We start from the raw sequence: 19,846 nt of genomic DNA on the forward strand, positions 1-19,846 counted from the left end.
CTCGAACTCCTGACCTCAAGCAATCTTCTGGCCTCAGCCTCTCAAACTGCTGAGATTACAGGCATGAGCCACCATACCTGGCCAATAGACTTGATTTTAATAAATATACCTACAATCCAGTATCTCTTAAACACAGGACACAGGAGGGGCAGGACATGCCACCACCTTGGTCATTCAGGCTTGTCAGCCATCCCAGCCTATGGGCCTTGGAAAGTTCAAACTGATCAGGGGATGAAGGGATCTCCAAAACAGCACAGCTGCTCTATCAAAAAGCAGCCAGGCTGCTTTAAATGGGTTCTTGATCCCATTCCTCCTGACTGGGTGAGACCTCCCAACTGGGGTCTCCAGTCACCTCCTATAGGCACATTCAGGCCGGCAATAGGTCAGTACCCTCTGGGACAGAGCTTACAGAGGAAGGGGCAGGATGCCGTCTTTGCTGTTTCATGACCTTCACTGGTGAAACCACCAGGTACAGGGAAAACTAAGGCAACTAGGCTCTGGAGTGGACCCACAGAAAATAGCAGCAGCCCTAGGGAAGAAAGGCCAGACTGTTAAAAGAAAAGCAAACAAACAGAAAACAACAACAACAAAACACAAAAACCCCATCCAAAGGTCAGCAACCTCAAAGATCAAAGGTGAACAAGCTCACAAAGATGAGAAATAATCAACACAAAAATGCTTAAAATTCAAAAAGTCAGAGTGCCCCTTTTCCTCCAAATGACCGCAACACCTCTCCAGCAAGCGCTCAGAACTGGGCTGAAACTGAGATTGTTGAAATGGCAGAAGTCGGCTTCAGAAGGTATGTAATAATGAACTTCACTTATGAAGCTAAAAGAGCATGTGGTAACTCAATGCAAAGAAGTTAAGAATCATGATAAAACAATACAGGAACTGACAGCCAATATAGCCAGTTTAGAGAGGAATATAACCAACCTGTTAGAGCTGAAAAACACACTACAAGAACTTCACAATGCAATCACAAGAATTAATAGCAGAACAGATCAAGCGGAGGAAATAATCTCAGAGTTGGAAGACTATTTTTCTGAAATAAGATGGGTGAACAAAAATAAGAGAAAAAAGAGTGAAAAGAAATGAACAAAACCTTTAAGAAATATGGGATTATGTAAAGAGACTGACTCTACGACTGATTAGGATACCTTAAGGAGACAAGGAGATTGGAACAAGTTGGAAAATGTACTTTAGGATATCATCCAAGAGAACTTCCCCAACCTTGTAAGACTGGCCAACATTCAAATTCAGGAAATGCAGAGAACCCCAGTAAAATACTCCATGAGATCATCCCCAAGACACATAATCATCAGACTCTCCAAGGTTGAAGTGAAGGAAAGAATGTTAAGGGCAGCCAGAGAGAAAGACCAGGTCACCTGCAAAGGGAATCCCATCAGACTAACAGTGGACCTCTCAGTGGAAACCCTACAAGCTAGAAGAGATTGGGGGCCAATATTCAACATTCTTAAAGAAAATAATTTCAAATCCAGAATTTCGTATCTGGACAAATCAAGCTTCATAAGCGAAGGAGAAATAAGATCCTTTTCAGGCAAGCAAATGCTGAGGGAATTTGTTACTACCAGACCTGCCCTGCAAGGTGTCCTGAAGGAAGAACTAAATATGGAAAGGAAAAACCATTACTAGCCACTGCAAAAACACACTGAAGTACACACACCAGTGACACTATGAAGAAACCACATAAAAAGTCTGCAGAATAACCAGCTAGCATCATGATGACAGGATCAAATCCACACATAGTAATACTAACTTTAGGTGGGCCATGGTGGCTCACGACTGTAACCCCAGCACTTTGGGAGGCTGAGGCAGGTAGATCATTTGAGGTCTGGAGTTCAACCAGCCTGAGCAACATGGTGAAACCTCATCTCTACTAAAAATAGAAAAAAATTAGCCAGGTGTGGTGGCACATGCCTGTAGTTCCAGATACTTGGAAGGCTGAGAGGCAGCAAAAATCACTTGAACTCGGGAGGTGGAGGTTGCAGTGAGCAGAGATCACGCCACTGAACTCCAGCCTGGGCAACAGAGTGAGACTCTGTCTCAAATAATAATAATAATAATAATAATGACTTTAAATGTAAATGGGCTAAATGCACCAATTAAAAGATGTAGAATGGCAAGCAAGACAAAGAACCAAGACCCATCAGTATGCTGTCTTCAAGAGACCCACTTCACATGCAAAGACACACATAGGCTCAAAATAAAGAGATGGAGGAAAATCTACCAAGCAAATGGAAAACAGAAAAGAGTAGGGGTTGCAATCCTAGTTTCTGACAAAACAGACTTTAAATCAACAAAGATCAAAAATGATGATCAAGGGCATTACATAGTGGTAAAGGGTTCAATTCAACAAGAAGAGCTAAGTGCCCTAAATATACATGTACCCGATACAGGAGTACCCAGATTCATGAAGCAAGTTGTTGAAGACTTAAAAAGAGACTTAGACTCTCACACAATAACAGTGGGAGACTTTAACAACCTACCAACAATATTAGACAGATCAACAAGACAGAAAATCAACAAAGACATTCAGGACTTGAACTCAGCTCTGGATTAAGCGGACCTGATAGATATATACAGAACTCTCCACCCAAAGACAATGTAATATACATTCTTCTCATCGCCACGGGACACTTACTCTAAAATTGATCACATAATTGGAAGTAAAACACTCCTCAGCAAATGCAAAATAACTGAAATAATAACAAACAGTCTCCAAGACCACAGTGCAATCAAATTAGAAATCAAGATTAAGAAATTCACTCAAAACCACACAACTACATGCAAACTGAACAACCTGCTCCTGAATGAATTTTGGGTAAATAATGAAATTAATGCAGAAATCAAAAAGTTCTTTGAAACTAATGAGAACAAAGATATAACATACCGAACCTCTGGGACACAGCTAAAGCAGTGTTAAGAGGGAAATTTATCGCACTAAATGCCCATACCAAAAAGAAAGATCTCAAGTTAACAACCTAACATCACAACTAACAGAACTAAAGAACCAAGAGCAAACAAACCCCAAAGCTAGCAGAAGACCAGAAATAACTAAGATCAGAGCTGAACTGAAGGAGATAGAGACATGAAAAATCCATCAAAAAAATCAGTGAAAACAGGAGTTGGTTTTTTTAAAAAAAAAAAAAAAAAAAAAAATTAAGAAAATAGACCACTAGCTAAACTAAAAAAAAAGAGAAGACAGAAGATTCAAATAAACACAATCAGAAATGATAAAGGATATATCACCACTGACCCCACAGAAATACAGACAACCATCAGAGAGTACTATAAACATCTCTGTGCACATACGCTAGAAAATCTAGAAGAAATGAATAAATTCCTGGACACGTACACCCTCCTAAGATTGAATCAGGAATAAATTGAATCCCTGAAAAGACCAAAAATGAGGTCTAAAATTGAGGCACTAATAAACAGCCTACCAATCAAAAAAAGCCCAGGTCCAGATGGACTCACAGCTCAATTCTCCCAGAGGTACAAAGACGAGCTGGTACCAATTCTACTGAAACTATTCTAGACAATTGTAAAGGAAGGACTCCTCCCTAACTCATTCTATGAGACCAGCATCATCCTTATACCAAAACCTGACAGATACAACAAAAAAAGAAAACTTCAGGCCAATATCCTAGATGAAGATGAACATTGATGCAAAAATCCTCAACAAAATATTGGCAAACCAAATCCAGCAGCACATCAAAAAGCTTATCCACCATACTTAAGTAGGCTTCATCCCTGGGATGCAAGGTTGGTTCAACATACCCAAATCAATAAATGTGATTCATCACATAAACAGATCTAAAGACAAAAACCACATGATTATCTCAATAGATGCAGAAAAGGCCTTCGATAAAATTCAACATCGTTTCATGTTAAAAACTCTTAATAAACTAGATATTAAAGAGACATACCTCAAAATAATAAGAGACATATATGACAAAGCCATAGCCAATACCATAATGAATGGGCAAAAGCTGGAAGCATTCCCCTTGAAAACCTGCACAAGACAAGGATGTCTCTCACCACTCCTATCCAACACAGTACTGGAAGTTCTGGCCAGAGCAATCTGGCAAGATAAAGAAATAAAGGGTATTTACATAGAAAGGGAAGAAGTCAAACTATCTTTGTTTACAGATGCCATCATCTGAGAAAAGCTTCTCAAGTTGATAAGCAACTTCAGCAAAGTCTCAGGATACAAAATCAACGTTCAAAAATTGCCAGCATTCTTATACACCAACGATAGGCAAGCCAAGAGCCAAATCATGCATGAACTCCTATTTGCAATTGCCACAAAAAAATAAAAATAAAATACCTAGGAATAAAGCTAAGATGTATTCCCTATTATTAAATAGAATGCTCTACTTAATAAATGGTGCTGGGAGAACAAACAACCCCATTACAAAGTAGGCAAAGGACACGAACGGACACTTCTCAAAAGAAGACATACGTGTGGCCAACAAACATGAAAAAAAGCTCAATATCACTGATCATTAGAGAAATGTAAATCAGAACCACAACGAGATATCATCTCACTCCAATCAGAATGGCTATTATAAAAAAAAAATAGATGCTGGAGAGGTTGTGGAGGAAAGGGAACACTTTACACAGTTGGTAGGAGTGTAAATTAGTTCAATCATTGTGGAAGATAGTGTGGCAATTCCTCAAAGACTTAGAGGTGGAAATACCACTTGACCCAATCCCATTACTGGGTGTATCCCAAAGGAATATAAATCATTATATTATAAAGATACATGCACAAATATGTTCATGGTGGCACTATTCACAGTAGCAAAGACATGGAACCAACCTAAATGCCCATCAATGATAGACTGGATAAAGAAAATGTGGTCACACATATACACTATAGAATACTATGCAGCCATAAAAGGAATGAGATCATGTCCTCTACAGGGACACAGAGGAAGCTGGAGGCCATTATCCTTAGCAAACTAACACAGGAATGGAAAACCAAATACCACATGTTCTCACTTTTAAGTGGGAGCAAAATGATGAGAAGACATGAACACATGGTGGGGGAACAACACACACTGGGGCTCGTCGGAGGGTGGCGGGTAGGAGGGAGAGCATCAGGAAGACTAGCTAAATGGATGCTGGTGATGTGATGATCTGTGCAGGTGATGTGATGATCTGTACAGCAAACCACCATGGCACATGTTTACCTATGTAACAAACCTGCACATCCTGCACATGTATCCCTGAACTTAAAATAAAAATTAAGAAAAAGAGGCCGGGCACAGTGGCTCAAGCCTGTAATCCCAGCACTTTGGGAGGCCGAGAGGGGCGGGTCACGAGGTCAGGAGATCGAGACCATCCTGGCTAACACGGTGAAACTCCGTCTCTACTAAAAAATACAAAAAACTAGCCAGGCGAGGTGGCGGGCACCTGTAGTCCCAGCTACTTGGGAGGCTGAGGCAGGAGAATGGCGTAAACCTGGGAGACGGAGCTTGCAGTGAGCTGAGATCGGGCCACTGCACTCCAGCCTGGGCAACAGAGCGAGACTCCGTCTCAAAAAAAAAAAAAAAAAAAAAAATTAAGAAAAAGAAATGACGCTGACTTAATGAGGAAAATGAAGAAAAAAAATACAGGACATACATTTGTTTATGTGAATAAAACTTAAAAATCAGTCATGAACTTGGAATTTGAAAACTTGTAAATGTAGACATTTACAGGCCACATCTCCCAATCATTATCTGATACAATTAGAAACAATAAAGGATGACCAAAATATCTTAACTACTTGTAAATTAAGAAGCACACTCCTAGTAAACCTTTGACTCAAAAGTAAAGAATCTATTATCTAGAAATCAGAAAAAGGAAGACATCACAGCAAAGCTTTACGTAGAGGAAAATGTACACCCTAAAATGCCTTTGCTACTAAAGAAATAAAAAAGAACATTACTTATTTTAAGGAATTAGAAAAATAATACAGTAAGCCACAATAATGTAGAACAATAAACTTAATAAAGACAATTAAATTGAAAGCAAAAAATAGACGAAAAAATCTAAATTCTGGTTATTTAAAGTGATCTTTAATGTATGCATTAACCCCGTATGATGCTATCTAAGAAAAAAAGAGAGGCCGGGCGCGGTGGCTCAAGCCTGTAATCCCAGCACTTTGGGAGGCCGAGACGGGCGGATCACAAGGTCAGGAGATCGAGACCATCCTGGCTAACATGGTGAAACCCCGTCTCTACTAAAAATACAAAAAAAAAAAAACTAGCCGGGCGAGGTGGCGGGCGCCTGTAGTCCCAGCTACTTGGGAGGCTGAGGCAGGAGAATGGCGTGAACCCGGGAGGCGGAGCTTGCAGTGAGCTGAGATCCGGCCACTGCACTCCAGCCTGGGCGACAGAGCGAGACTCTGTCTCAAAAAAAAAAAAAAAAAAAGAAAAGAAAAAAAGAGAAGGGAAAGTTAGACATACTAGGTGTTATTATGATCTAAGTCTCAGAGCCTTAAATGTCCTCTGTAACCATAACACTGTAGTATGTCCCAGCCTAGACACGAGGTCCCAACCTGTGCGGTGCCTCCGTGACATCTCCACTGAGTCTGCTGCACACATCCTAAACCCTGCATGTCTGAACCAAACATGAGTGTTAGTGCCAACCAACCCCACGGATCCTGTGGTCCAATCCTCTCGCTGCTCAGGACAAAGCCCTGGGGAGCTGGCCTTGATGTCTGCCTTTCCCCAGCCATGCCCAATGGGTTGGCAAATCCTGAAGGCTTGACTTCAAAATACACCTGGACTTACCATCCTCTCTGCTGCCACCTCCAGGCCCCAGCCACTGTCTGTTGCATTTTTACAGCAGCCTCCTAACTGGTCTCCTTGCACCTTCCCTTTTATCAGTTCAGTTTCTCTTCAGCTCAGCAGCCAGAGGGATCCAGAGAGACCCTTATACCACAGAAGCCCGAAGGTGTTGCCCCTCTGCAAACCACCAGGACAGCCTGGGGTGCTGACTGGAACTGAGCCTGTCTGACCCTCGAGTTTCCTCCACCGTTTCCCACAGCCTATGGCACCTCACTCCAGCCGCACTGGCCTCCAAGACGTTCCAACCCACACCTGCGTGCCAAAGACAGTCTTGTCTCAGGGTCTTGGCACTAGTTGCCTGGAATGTCCTTTCCCAGAGGTCCCTCAGGCCGACTTCCCCTCTCCCCTGACCTCCCCTCTCTTCCCCAGGCTGACCTCCCCTCCCTGGCAGCGTCTCCCCTCTCCCGGGTGTCCCTCAGGCTGACCTCCCCTCCCCCTCTCCCGACTCAGGCCAACCTTCCCTTCCCCCTCCCCCCCACCGCCACGTCCCTCAGGCCAATCTCCCCTCTGTCTCCTGGGCGACCCTCAGACCAACCTCCCCCTGCCCTCCACCTCTGAGTCCCTCAGGCCGACCTCCCCTCTCTCCCGGGTTGTCCCTCAGGCCGACCTCCCCTCCCCCTCTCCCAACTCAGGCCAACCTTCCCTTCCCCTCGCCCCCCCCCCCGCCCCCACGTCCCTCAGGCCAATCTCCCCTCTCTCTCCTGGGCGACCCTCAGACCAACCTCCCCGTGCCCTCCACCTCTGAGTCCCTCAGGCCTACCTCCCCTCTCCCGGGTTGTCCCTCAGGCCAACCTTCCCTCCACCACGGCATCTCTCAGGCTGACCTCCCCTCACCCTCCCCCCAACTCAGGCCAACCTCCCCTCCCCACCACCGCATCCCTTAGGCCGACCTCCCCTCCCCGCTTCCCTACCCGCCTGCCACACCCCGTGTCCCTCAGACCAACCTCCCCTCTCCCCCACCTCCCCTTCCCGCTTCCCTAACACCCGCCACGCCCCGTGTACCTCAGACCAACCTCCCCTCTCCCCCGACCTCCCCTTCCCGCTTCCCTACCCCCCCGCCACGCCCCGTGTCCCTCAGACCAACCTCCCCTCTCCCCCGACCTCCCCTTCCTGCTTCCCTAACACCCGCCACGCCCCGTGTACCTCAGACCAACCTCCCCTCTCCCCTGACCGCCCCTTCCCGCTTCCCTAACACCCGCCACGCCTCATGTCCCCCAGACCAACCTCCCCCTCCCCTGACCTCCCCTTCCCGCTTCCCTACCCCCCGCCACGCCCCGTGTCCCTCAGACCAACCTCCCTTCTCCCCCGACCTCCCCTCTCTCCGGCTGTCCCTCAGACCAACCTCCCCTCTCCCCCGACCTCCTCTTCCCGCTTCCCTACCCCCCGCCACGCCTAGTGTCCCTCAGACCAACTTCCCCTCTCCCCTGACCGCCCCTCTCTCCGGCTGTCCCTCAGACCAACTTCCCCTCTCCCCTGACCTCCCCTTCCCGCTTCCCTACCCCCCACCACGCCTCGTGTCCCCCAGACCAACCTCCCCTCTCCCCCGACCTCCCCTTCCCGCTTCCCTACCCCCCGCCACGCCCCGTGTCCCCCAGACCAACCTCCCCTCTCCCCTGACCGCCCCTTCCGGCTTCCCTACACCCCGCCACGCCCCGTGTCCCCCAGACCAACCTCCCCTCTCCCCCGACCTCCCCTTCCCGCTTCCCTACACCCCGCCACGCCCCGTGTCCCCCAGACCAACCTCCCCTCTCCCCCGACCGCCCCTTCCCGCTTCCCTACACCCCGCCACGCCCCGTGTCCCTCAGACCAACCTCCCCTCTCCCCCGACCTCCCCTTCCCGCTTCCCTACACCCCGCCACGCCCCGTGTCCCTCAGACCAACCTCCCTTCTCCCCCGACCTCCCCTCTCTCCGGCTGTCCCTCAGACCAACCTCCCCTCTCCCCCGACCTCCTCTTCCCGCTTCCCTACCCCCCGCCACGCCTAGTGTCCCTCAGACCAACTTCCCCTCTCCCCTGACCGCCCCTCTCTCCGGCTGTCCCTCAGACCAACTTCCCCTCTCCCCTGACCTCCCCTTCCCGCTTCCCTACCCCCCACCACGCCTCGTGTCCCCCAGACCAACCTCCCCTCTCCCCCGACCTCCCCTTCCCGCTTCCCTACCCCCCGCCACGCCCCGTGTCCCCCAGACCAACCTCCCCTCTCCCCTGACCGCCCCTTCCGGCTTCCCTACACCCCGCCACGCCCCGTGTCCCCCAGACCAACCTCCCCTCTCCCCCGACCTCCCCTTCCCGCTTCCCTACACCCCGCCACGCCCCGTGTCCCCCAGACCAACCTCCCCTCTCCCCCGACCGCCCCTTCCCGCTTCCCTACACCCCGCCACGCCCCGTGTCCCTCAGACCAACCTCCCCTCTCCCCCGACCTCCCCTTCCCGCTTCCCTACACCCCGCCACGCCCCGTGTCCCTCAGACCAACCTCCCTTCTCCCCCGACCTCCCCTCTCTCCGGCTGTCCCTCAGACCAACCTCCCCTCTCCCCCGACCTCCTCTTCCCGCTTCCCTACCCCCCGCCACGCCTAGTGTCCCTCAGACCAACTTCCCCTCTCCCCTGACCGCCCCTCTCTCCGGCTGTCCCTCAGACCAACTTCCCCTCTCCCCTGACCTCCCCTTCCCGCTTCCCTACCCCCCACCACGCCTCGTGTCCCCCAGACCAACCTCCCCTCTCCCCCGACCTCCCCTTCCCGCTTCCCTACCCCCCGCCACGCCCCGTGTCCCCCAGACCAACCTCCCCTCTCCCCTGACCGCCCCTTCCGGCTTCCCTACACCCCGCCACGCCCCGTGTCCCCCAGACCAACCTCCCCTCTCCCCCGACCTCCCCTTCCCGCTTCCCTACACCCCGCCACGCCCCGTGTCCCCCAGACCAACCTCCCCTCTCCCCCGACCGCCCCTTCCCGCTTCCCTACACCCCGCCACGCCCCGTGTCCCTCAGACCAACCTCCCCTCTCCCCCGACCTCCCCTTCCCGCTTCCCTACCCCACCCCCGCACAACCCGTGTACCTCAGGCCGACCTTCCCTCCCCCCCCCACCCCCAACCGTCCCGCGTCCTGGTTGGCCTGAGAGTTCCTCAGGCTGACCTCTCCTGGCTTCCCTCAGGCCGACCTCCTCACTTCCTGCAACTCTTTTACTCAAAGGCAGTCTTTTTCCTCAGGCCTTCTATGGCCATGAATTTCTGGCACCGCCCCCCACACCCCCACAAACACGCTTCCACTCCTGCCTTCCTGACCTCTTCCTCCTCGCACAGGGCTCTGGCATGCGGCGTATTTTCCTCACGAGCTTATTTGTTGTCTGATGCCCCCGCTGCACGGAAACTCCAATGATGAAGGGCCTTTAATATGGGTTTCTCCAGTGTGGCGGCCCCCATGCCTCGGTTGCTGGCATGAGGCGGTCACTGGATAGACATCTGCTGAGTGAGGCACAAGCACTCAGCACTCGACACAGGCAAGGTTAAGAGAATTGCCAGAGAGCCAGTGCGAAGCGCCACAGAAAGGGATCCGAACACCCAGAGAAAGGGGCAATTTCCTAACAAAGCCTAAGCCACAACACTGGTCCAAATCCTTTTTTTTTTTTTTCTTTTTTGGATTAGGTAGATTCACAGTTTTATCTCATCTATAAAAAACAGAGTTCCAGTGTTATTTAAGTGATTCCAAACCAAAGACATTTTAACTCTTCATTTTACAAAATCAGAATAAAAACTCTAGATAAAATAGCAATAGAAGGAAACTATTTAGCTACCACAATCATATAATAAATTGTTCAAAATTATAAGATGGAACAGGCAGGGTGGCTCACACCTGTAATCTCAGCACTTTGGGAGGCCAAAGTGAGTAGATCACCTGAGGTCAGGAGTTAGAGAACAGTCGGGCCAAAATGGTGAAACCCTGTCTTTCCTAAAAATACAAAAAATTAGCTGGGCGGCTGGTGCACGCCTGTAATCCCAGCTACTCGGGAGGCTGAGGCAGGAGAATCGCTAGAACCTGGGAGATGGAGGTTGCAGTGAGCTGAGATTGCGCCATTGAACTCCAACCCGGGCAACAAAAGTGAAATTTTTGTGTCAAAAAAAAATTAAATAAAATTATAAGACGATAAAACATTCAGATCTATGATATACATTGGTATCTCATTATTGTCAAAATAAATACAAAATAATTTACAAACAAACCCAATAGAAAATTGTATAACATATAAGAGTAACCAAAGGCCAAGTCCAGACGGGGAACAAACATTTAGAAAGAGGGCCAGCATCACGGACAGTAGGAGAAAGGAAAATTGTAGTGCCAAAGAAATATTACTCTACACTCATCAAATTGGCCTCAAACTGGGAAAAATCAAAAGGAGCCATCACATAGCACTGCATGAGGGCGAAGTTAAGTCTGTACTGTGGATGGAATGTGGGGTCGCACAGAACTCTGAACAGTACAACACCCTCACCCTCAGCACCTGCTCCTGGGAATCTGCCCCACAGAGAAAAGCACTAGTGAGGAAGGACAGCCATTCTCAAGGACTTGGGACAGTATTTTTCATAGTGAGATAAAAGCACTAGAAATGAATGGCCATCAGCAGACGATCAAAAGACGAGCAACTGAACAACTCCAGTGACTCCACATCAGCAACGCTATGTAGCCCCCAACAAGAGGGGGCTAGAATCAGACAAACTGATTAGGAGCGGTTTAGGACAGGGATTGATGAGACAAGTTCATATGAAATCATTTTTGTAACAGGAGAAGACTCCAAAACTCTACATGCATACTTGTGTGTGGATGTATGAGTGTTTGTGTGTATTATCTGAGATGAGCATGGAGAAATAGGGAAGGGTACGTTCAAAGTTGTTAACAGGAGTTTCCTAGTGCTGAATGAGGACAGAAAAGGTCCAGTTTAAGTGTATGTGTGTGTACACGTGAGTGTGTGTGTTTCCGGTTTTATTCAAGAGTTCTGTCTCATACATGTAACAATATAATGGGAGGCATCTTCTAAATCTGATCCACTCACAGACTGCCGTACAGTAAGGAAGTCCAGGTTGGATCTCCTGCAGAGAGACTTGGTGTCTCAAAATGAAGCAATGTCCAGGCACTTCTGGAACCAGAGTCTGGTACCAGAGAGGAAAGGAACCGACACAGCTCTGTTGGATAAATTAACCAGAATGTTCCTTGTACTGTTTGAGAGGTAGGGGATAACACAAGGGTCTCAGAGGTAGCAGGTCCAGAAAGTGGAAAACAGACAGGGGCTGAAGAGAGAGGTGGCCCTGCAGAGTCCTCCAGCCTTGGGATATGGCTAAGGGTCCTATGTCCACATGGGGGTCACAAAGCCAGGAGCAGCAAACTGTCTGAAAGGAGCCTGCAGACGTTTGGGCAAGAAGGGGTCTCCAACAGTGGCTGGGCAGCAGGGGAAGTGGAGCACGCACCCCAGGTCCAGCTCAAGCCTTGCAGAGCCGGAGGGATGCCCGGAGACTCACCAACAGCACAGAGATCTGCAAACCGGTCCTCCCCCTCCTCTGCGTGGATCAGGTCATTTCTGCTCTTCTTCGTGGCCGCTCTCTTCAGCACTGCTTTAAACAAAGGATGGGAGAGACTGCCTGAGCTGCAGCCCTCAGGCCACCTGCCTCAGCGGGGCATGGGATCACTCTCCCACTGAGACCAGCGACCTCTCCTGAGCTCCTGTCCTGAACTGGGGCTGAGCCTCAGACTGGGTGATTCTGGGCCCCCTTGGGTCCCTCTCAGTCCCCAGAGTTGAAGAGACAAGGAATTTTGAGGGTGAGGGGTCCCCACTTTCCCTTCCTTCCAAAATGAGGCCAGTGGGGAGGCCTGGCCACCAGGGAAACCAGGAAATGTCCATCTGGGGCAAGGCCAGGACTACAACGGGGACAGCACAGACCTGCTCAGAGCCACAGGCATGGGGCTGGCTGAGACTGCCACAGATGTGTCCATGCCGTCTGGCCCTGACCTGAGCGGTGAGTGTGCAAAGAGTGCAGCCTTCCTGCTGCTGCAGCTATGCTGGTAACCAGTGGCAGCAATCACAGCAATGGGGCCCAGGCTCCCTCTCGTGGCCCCAGGTTGTGCCATGAGCCTTCCCATGGTCTCTGGGAGCAGCAGCACCCCAAGCCCTGGGGATAGACACAGCTCAGTTTAAACCTGCAATGTGGGCCTGTGTCAGGTGCCCAGGGTCAGACACCATGGCCCTCGTCTGTGTTCATGTGATGGCTGTGTAGGTGCCTGGCACTGCAGAGAGCACCTCGCGTGAAACATGCAGGCGGGCACATGTCACCACCCACGGAGGGCACACGGCCACCAGAGCTCTCCGCCACACCGGAGTGCCAGCGAGTGCCACCTACCGTCCAAAGGGGACTTCTCCTCTGCATTCCTGTCCTCCTCAGCCAGCATGACTTCCTCTGCAAGGGGAACACAGCCTCAGGTCAGAGCCCTCCTGACCCCAGGAACGTCCCAGGACAGAGGCACATCTCTGTCTGGAAGGCTCTGCCTTCTCAGCTCTTTTTTTTTTTTTTTTTTTTGAGGCAGTCTCGCTCGCTCTGTCGCCCAGGCTGGAGTGCAGTGGCGTGATCTCCACTCACTGCAAGCTCCGCCTCCCGGGTTCACGCCATTCTCCTGCCTCAGCCTCCCGAGTAGCTGGGACTACAGGCGCCTGCCACCTCGCCCAGCTAGTTTTTTGTATTTTTTAGTAGAGACGGGGTTTCACTGTGTTAGCCAGGATGGTCTCGATCTCCTGACCTCGTGATCTGCCCGTCTCGCTCTGTCGCCCAGGCTGGAGTGCAGTGGCGCGATCTCCACTCACTGCAAGCTCCGCCTCCCGGGTTCACGCCATTCTCCTGCCTCAGCCTCCTGTGTAGCTGGGACTATGGACGCCTGCCACCGCACCTGGCTAATTTTTGTATTTTTGGTAGAGACAGGGTTTCACGGTTAGCCAGGATGGTCTCGATCTCCTGACCTCATGATCCACCCGTCTCGGCCTCCCAAAGTGCTGCGATTACAGGCGTGAGCCACCGCGCCGAGCCCTTTTTTTTTTTTTTTTTTTTTTTTTGAGACAGAGTCTCGCTCTGTTGCCCAGGCTGGAGTACAATGGCGCAATCTTGGCTCACTGCAACCTCCACCTTCCAGGTTCAAGCAATTCTCCTGCCTCAGCTTCCCAAGTAGCTGGGATTACAGGCGCCCGCCACCACACCTGGCTAACTTTTGTATTTTTTGTAGAGACGGGGTTTCACCATGTTGGCCAGGATGGTCTCGAACTCCTGACCTCAGGTGATCCGCCCGCCTCAGCCTCCCAACGTGCTGGGATTACAGGCGTGAGCCACTGCACCTGGCTGCCTTATCAGCTCTTACGCTTCCAGATGCCAGCAGGGCCCACGGCTGAGCTTTTTCTACTGGGACAGACAGTGTCCTGTGAAGAGGACTCAGCCGCCTTGTGTCTGCCCGTCCCTACCCACACGTCATCTCCCTGAGAACAGCTGTGCCACAAGCGAGTTCGTCTCTCAGGAGCCACTTGGGAAACCTTAGGAAGTGGGAGTGGATGCCCCATGTGGAGGGAAGAGCCCTGGCCTGGGGCGAGGGGAGGGAGTCCAGGCTTGACAAAGCCCAGAGTCAGGGCACAGAAGGGACTTGGCTGAGACTAATGGGGAGAGACCAGCTTTAGGCTGGGCCATGGCAGAGTCCTCCATTTAAAAGGCCACTGTCCTCAGAGCCATATGGCTGCCTGGTGCCAGGCCCCCGGGTGAGCTAGAGAGAAATCCCTTCTCACTCTGCTCACTACAAAGTCCCTCCAGGCTCTACCCGACAGCCAGGGCACCCGAGCTGGCAGCAGAGCAGAACTGGGGACAGAGAACTAACAGTGGCCGGTCAGGAGTGCAGGGGCTCCCACGGGCCCTCACCCGCCTTGAAGATCCACTCCAGGTACCCGTTGAGCTCTCGCTCAATCTGCTGCTGCCGGCGCAGCTTCAGGAAGGCACGGCGGTTCTCCACTCTCTCTCGCTCCTTGGCAAACTCCCTACCATGCAGGGGCCAGAAAAGCAAGATCAGGTGAGTGCAAGCCCCACAGGTGTGCAGCCCCAGAGACAAAAAGGACCAGGGAAAGCCCGGGACAGGACACGCAGGCTGCAGGCTGCCGCTTCAGGCAGGCCCCTGCCACCCCGGCCTCTTCTAACCTGAGCACTCCAGAGCACCGTGCAGCTCCCTGTGCACCCAGAGAGCCTCCATGAGCAGCCCAGGTAGCCCTCCGTCATCAGACTCTTGTGGCACTTAGGGACAGTGCCTTGGTCCCCAGAGGGGCAGTTCTAGAGAGCAGGGACAATTTCACAGCCCCTGCCTACAGCAGCCTAGGCACGCGCCTCCTCCCTCCCCCGTCCGCCAGGCTCTGTTATCTGCTGTCCTCCAGAGAGGTCCTGGCAAGAATTCTCCAGAGGAGAACGTTCACTTTGCTTCCTCTGTTGGTTCAGATGCAAAGCCTCTGAGGGAAGGAGGAGGGACAGACAGGGTCAGACTGGACAGACAGGGACAGGGAAGAAGGGACTGGGTCGGGGCAGGCCAGAGGCGGAAGGAAAATACCGCAGAGTCCACACAGACTCCTCAACCAAGCCTCTGAGGCTCACAGTGAGCAGGAGAGGAGACCTTCTGTCATTGGCCCCCGACATCTAACCCCAGCCCCGCCTGAGCCTTTACAGCCATCATGGTGACCAGCAGAGAACACGTGCCCTTCCAGCTCAGCACCCCCACCCGAGCCCCAGACTCCCGGTCAAGCTTTAAGGCTCACAGTGCCGGAAGTAAGCCATTCTCTCTCTCTCTCTCTCTCTCTCTCTCTCTCTCTCATACACACACACACACACACACACACACACACACACACACACACACACACACACACACACACAGCTTCTGGGCTTGGTGGAGTGGGTGTGGCAGGCATAAGTCCCAGCACACACAGCCCCAGCGCAACAGTCCCTGGCTCTGACCACCACTGACCCCGGGCGCAGGGCCAGTGTCTGCTAGGCACTGAGCTGCTACAGCCCAGGCAGTGCAAGGTGACCGGGCCTGCCCAGGTGCACCCTCCCATCTGGGCATCCCAAGTCCCAAATCTACAGGAAGGCAGGGTCCACTGTGGCCTCCCCACCCAGGCCAATCCCATGCCCTGAGAACGAGAGGGCCTGGGGGACAGGGAAAGGGCAAGGACATCACTGCTTGAACGGATCTGAGAGCTACCAGCAGCAGCTCCCCCCCCCCGCAGTCTGCCCCCTCCCCGGAGCAGCTGCTTCTCATGCAGTGGCCGGCAGCAGGGCCGGCCCTCCCTGAGCTTCTGTCCTCACTGGGTGAGAAGGGGCAGGACGGGGGCCACCTGTTCTGCTTCTCTGGGATGCGGTGAGGATGGGAGCTCTGGAAATGGAGAGAGAGAGGCCGAATTGGCCCCAAGCTGGCCCCCCCCTGCAGCTCTTGTCCAGACATGGCAGAGCTGTGGCTTTTCCCACAGAGCAAGGCTGGGAAGGTGGCCTCTCACCACTGCCACCCCGGGGTGCAGGACCCACATGGGGGGCACTGGTCCCTGGCTTGGGGGCCCTCTGCTGGGCCTGCGGGCCTGAGGGAGGGTTCAGCTGGGCTGGTTGGAGGACCATCACATATCCCATTCTCCCCAGAGGCTGAGATCCTCATAGTGGGGAAGGAGCTGGAAAGACCATGCAGGCCCTGCCTTGGGCCTCCCCTCCAGCCCCTCAGGCTGTTCTGCACATTCCCTAGAGGGACGCAGCAGGAAGCCCTGAGCAGGCTGCCCTCCTGCCTCCCCTTGAACCCACCTATGCTCCTGCCAGGCTTCCCACCAGGCAGCGTTCTCAGCGCCCTCAGCACCAGGCACAGCCCAGGCACCTCACAAGCCTGGCTGCTGCCAGCCTCCTGCCAGCCCCTGTGCCCTCTCCCCACCACACCCTCTGACTCCATCTCCAAGCACCTCTGCTACACACAGGCCACAACCCTCTGTCCACTGTGCCTCCACCCAAGCTGCTCTCTCCCTGGAAGACCCTCCTCCTTCCTGAGCCTGCTCATTTCCAGTCCCCCAGTTGGGTCTCAGCTGACATGTCCCTCCCCTGGTGCCTCCTCCAAGCCCCAAGCCTCCGCCGGCTACCCCACCAGGCTAGGAGTTCTATTGCCATCCCCTGAGCTTGCTGGTTCCCATGGAGGCTCTTGGAGAGCCCTGCTAGTGACAATCACACCCCTTACAGGACAGGGCCAAAACCAAGGGCACGATCTCCCTCCAGAGCCCGGAGGCCTCGGCTCCAGCCACCCCACTGTGTGGCTGCTCCTGTCCTGATCAGCATGGCAGCAACTCCCAGGTTCTCCAGGCTCATCCCCAGCCCAGCTCGGAGCCCTGGGCCTGAGCAGGGATCACAGGGAGGACAGAGGGGAGATGTGCTCCTCCAGCCTCACAGGGGAGCTGAGGCCAAGGTGGGAGCGGGGAGCCAGGCAGGCCTGATGCCCTCCACCTCCTTCCTAGCACAACTCCTCACTCTGTGGTAGGGCAAGAGCCCCAACTAACAACCCCAGTCAGGCCCCATACATGGCACCTCTTCAGCGCTCAGCCCCAGGGTGGGACAGGAAGGTGCTGTGTGCCCACAGGCCCACCTGGCCATGCCCGCCTACCACATCCCACTCCCAGAGAGAACTCTTTCTCCACCTTCTCCAGGATGGACCCCCAGCCCTGAGCCCTCTCTCTCACCCTCCCCTGGAGTAGCTTGGCACAAAGAGGTGACCTGAGAGGAGGTGCACGCCAGCGGTCAGGGCCAGGGTAGCGAGCCCAGAGGTGACTGTGCAGAGATCACGGCGCCCCCAGTCATTCCTCACCACAGTAACAGAGGGGCTCTCTGTGGCCACAGAGGCTCCTTGGAAACCCTGTCCCAGACCACGCCTCCATCTACCAAGACTACACTTCCCATCACAGACCAACCTCCGGTTACAGACCACACCTCCCATCTACCCAGGCCACACCTCCCATCATAGACCACACCTCCCATCATAGACCACACCTCCCATTCCAGACCACACACACCTCCTACCCATAGACCACACCTCCCATCTACCCAGGCCACACCTCCCATCATAGACCACACCTCCCATCATAGACCACACCTCCCATTCCAGACTATACCTCCCATCTACCCATAGACCACACCTCTCATCTACCCAGGCCACACCTCCCATCACAGACCACACCTCCCATTCCAGACCACACCTCCCATCTACCCATAGACCACACCTCCCATTCCAGACCACACCTCCCATTCCAGACTATACCTCCCATCTACCCATAGACCACACCTCTCATCTACCCAGGCCACACCTCCCATCACAGACCACACCTCCCATTCCAGACCACACCTCCCATCTACCCAGGCCACACCTCCCATTCCAGACCACACCTCCCATCACAGACCACACTTCCCATTCCAGACCACACCTCCCATCCCAGACCACACCTCCCATCTACCCACAGACTACACCTCCTGTCTACCCAGGCCACACCTCCCATCACAGACCACACCTCCCATCACACATCACACCTCCCATTCCAGACCACACCTCCTATCTACCCATAGACCACACCTCCCGTCTACCCAGGCCACACCTCCCATCACAGACCACACCTCCTGTCTGGCCAGATGAGTAACAGCAGCTGCTCCCCCATGGCAGAGACCACCGAAAGGCCAAGAGTATGATAGAGGTAAGGGGCCGAGGGGCTCATCAAGGACAGGTCAGGATGGTGGCACAAAGGAAGGGCTGCCAGAACATAGAACACCAGGAGCAACCACCACAGAGGGCACCCATGGGCCAGGCCCCCACCCCAAGTGTCACGTGTGCCCCTGTTGACCCCTCAGCTGAGAACACAGAGGGCACCTGCACATCCCCCACATGGTCTCTCACCCCGACAGCACGCCCAGCACCAGGTTGAGCATGAAGAAGGAGCCGATGATGATGAGAGGGATGAAGTAGAGCCAGTTCCAGGTGTTGCCGGCCGCATCGTTTGTCTGGAAGCAAAGAGAGGGAGATGAGGAAGAACAGACAAAACACACAGTCCCGGCCACAGAAGCATCCCCGGCCCCCAACAGGCCTCCTTCTCAGAAGCATACACCTGGTAGGGTCCAGGCCATGGAGAGGCCAGTCAGGGGGAAGTTCAAGCATGGGGCTGGAGTCCAGGCAGCACCCACAGGCAGACGTGCCCTTGCTGGCAGAGTTCTGTCTGGACTGCAGCTCCCAGAGGACCCGGGACACTCCGTGCTGCCAGCCACCACCTGGCAACACTCAAAAGCCAAGCAGTAGGCCCAGTGAGCCAAGGCTGTATGGATGCCCCGAGGTGGCATGAGCACCCAACCTCTGCCATACACCTCCCTGGCTCCCAGACATCCCTGGGCAGTTCCAAAGCTATGTCCTCCTGAAGGGGGCCCACAGGCCCAAGTCCTCATCAGACCCGTCTGCAGCGGCTCCCACAGCTGAGCGGCAACAGTGGACCCATCGCATTTTCAATCTCACCACACGCCTGGCCTGAGACAGCGCCCAGCACTCAGGCGTGATCTGAATAGCGGAAAGCAAAGAGGGACCTTCTTTCCCAGATCTTTTGCTTTTTATAGCACAGCCCACAAAAGGGTGCGCTCCTTTGAACCCAATTTAATCCCATAGTTGTTTTGTTTTATGCATTTTATGTGCCTAAGGGGTGTAGAGAAAGCACCAGCAAAAGCCAGGCCAGCTCTCTCTAACCGAGCCAGCCTAGCGCACGCCACAGAAAACACGGCTCTTTCTTCTGCGAGTCTGGTGCTGGAGAGAAACCAGGAGGGCGGTGGGTGCCAAGGGAGGCAGCCCCTAGTCCCGTTCCCGGACACCTCTCCTCAGAGGCAGTTCACAAGACATGGGACGGGGCTCCACCAAGACAGAGGCAGGAGGACAGTCGGGCGCTGCCC

General features: G+C 53.1%; 1 protein-coding gene across 2 annotated transcripts in view; it reads right to left on the bottom strand.

Annotated features, from left to right (window-relative positions):
- Positions 1–19,846, bottom strand: part of CACNA1B (calcium voltage-gated channel subunit alpha1 B) — a 257,423-nt gene that overhangs the window by 157,245 nt on the left and 80,332 nt on the right. For both annotated transcript variants that reach the window (XM_028834501.2, XM_028834510.2), the window contains exons 7-10: positions 18,816–18,919; positions 14,789–14,904; positions 13,241–13,297; positions 12,365–12,454 (exon numbers count right to left, since the gene is read on the bottom strand). In XM_028834501.2, the coding sequence (XP_028690334.2) occupies positions 12,365–12,454; positions 13,241–13,297; positions 14,789–14,904; positions 18,816–18,919 (367 nt within the window). The remainder of the gene's footprint in view (positions 1–12,364; positions 12,455–13,240; positions 13,298–14,788; positions 14,905–18,815; positions 18,920–19,846) is intronic.

The sequence above is a fragment of the Macaca mulatta genome, chromosome 15 (assembly GCF_049350105.2).
Source record: "Macaca mulatta isolate MMU2019108-1 chromosome 15, T2T-MMU8v2.0, whole genome shotgun sequence".
Lineage (NCBI taxonomy): Eukaryota > Metazoa > Chordata > Mammalia > Primates > Cercopithecidae > Macaca > Macaca mulatta.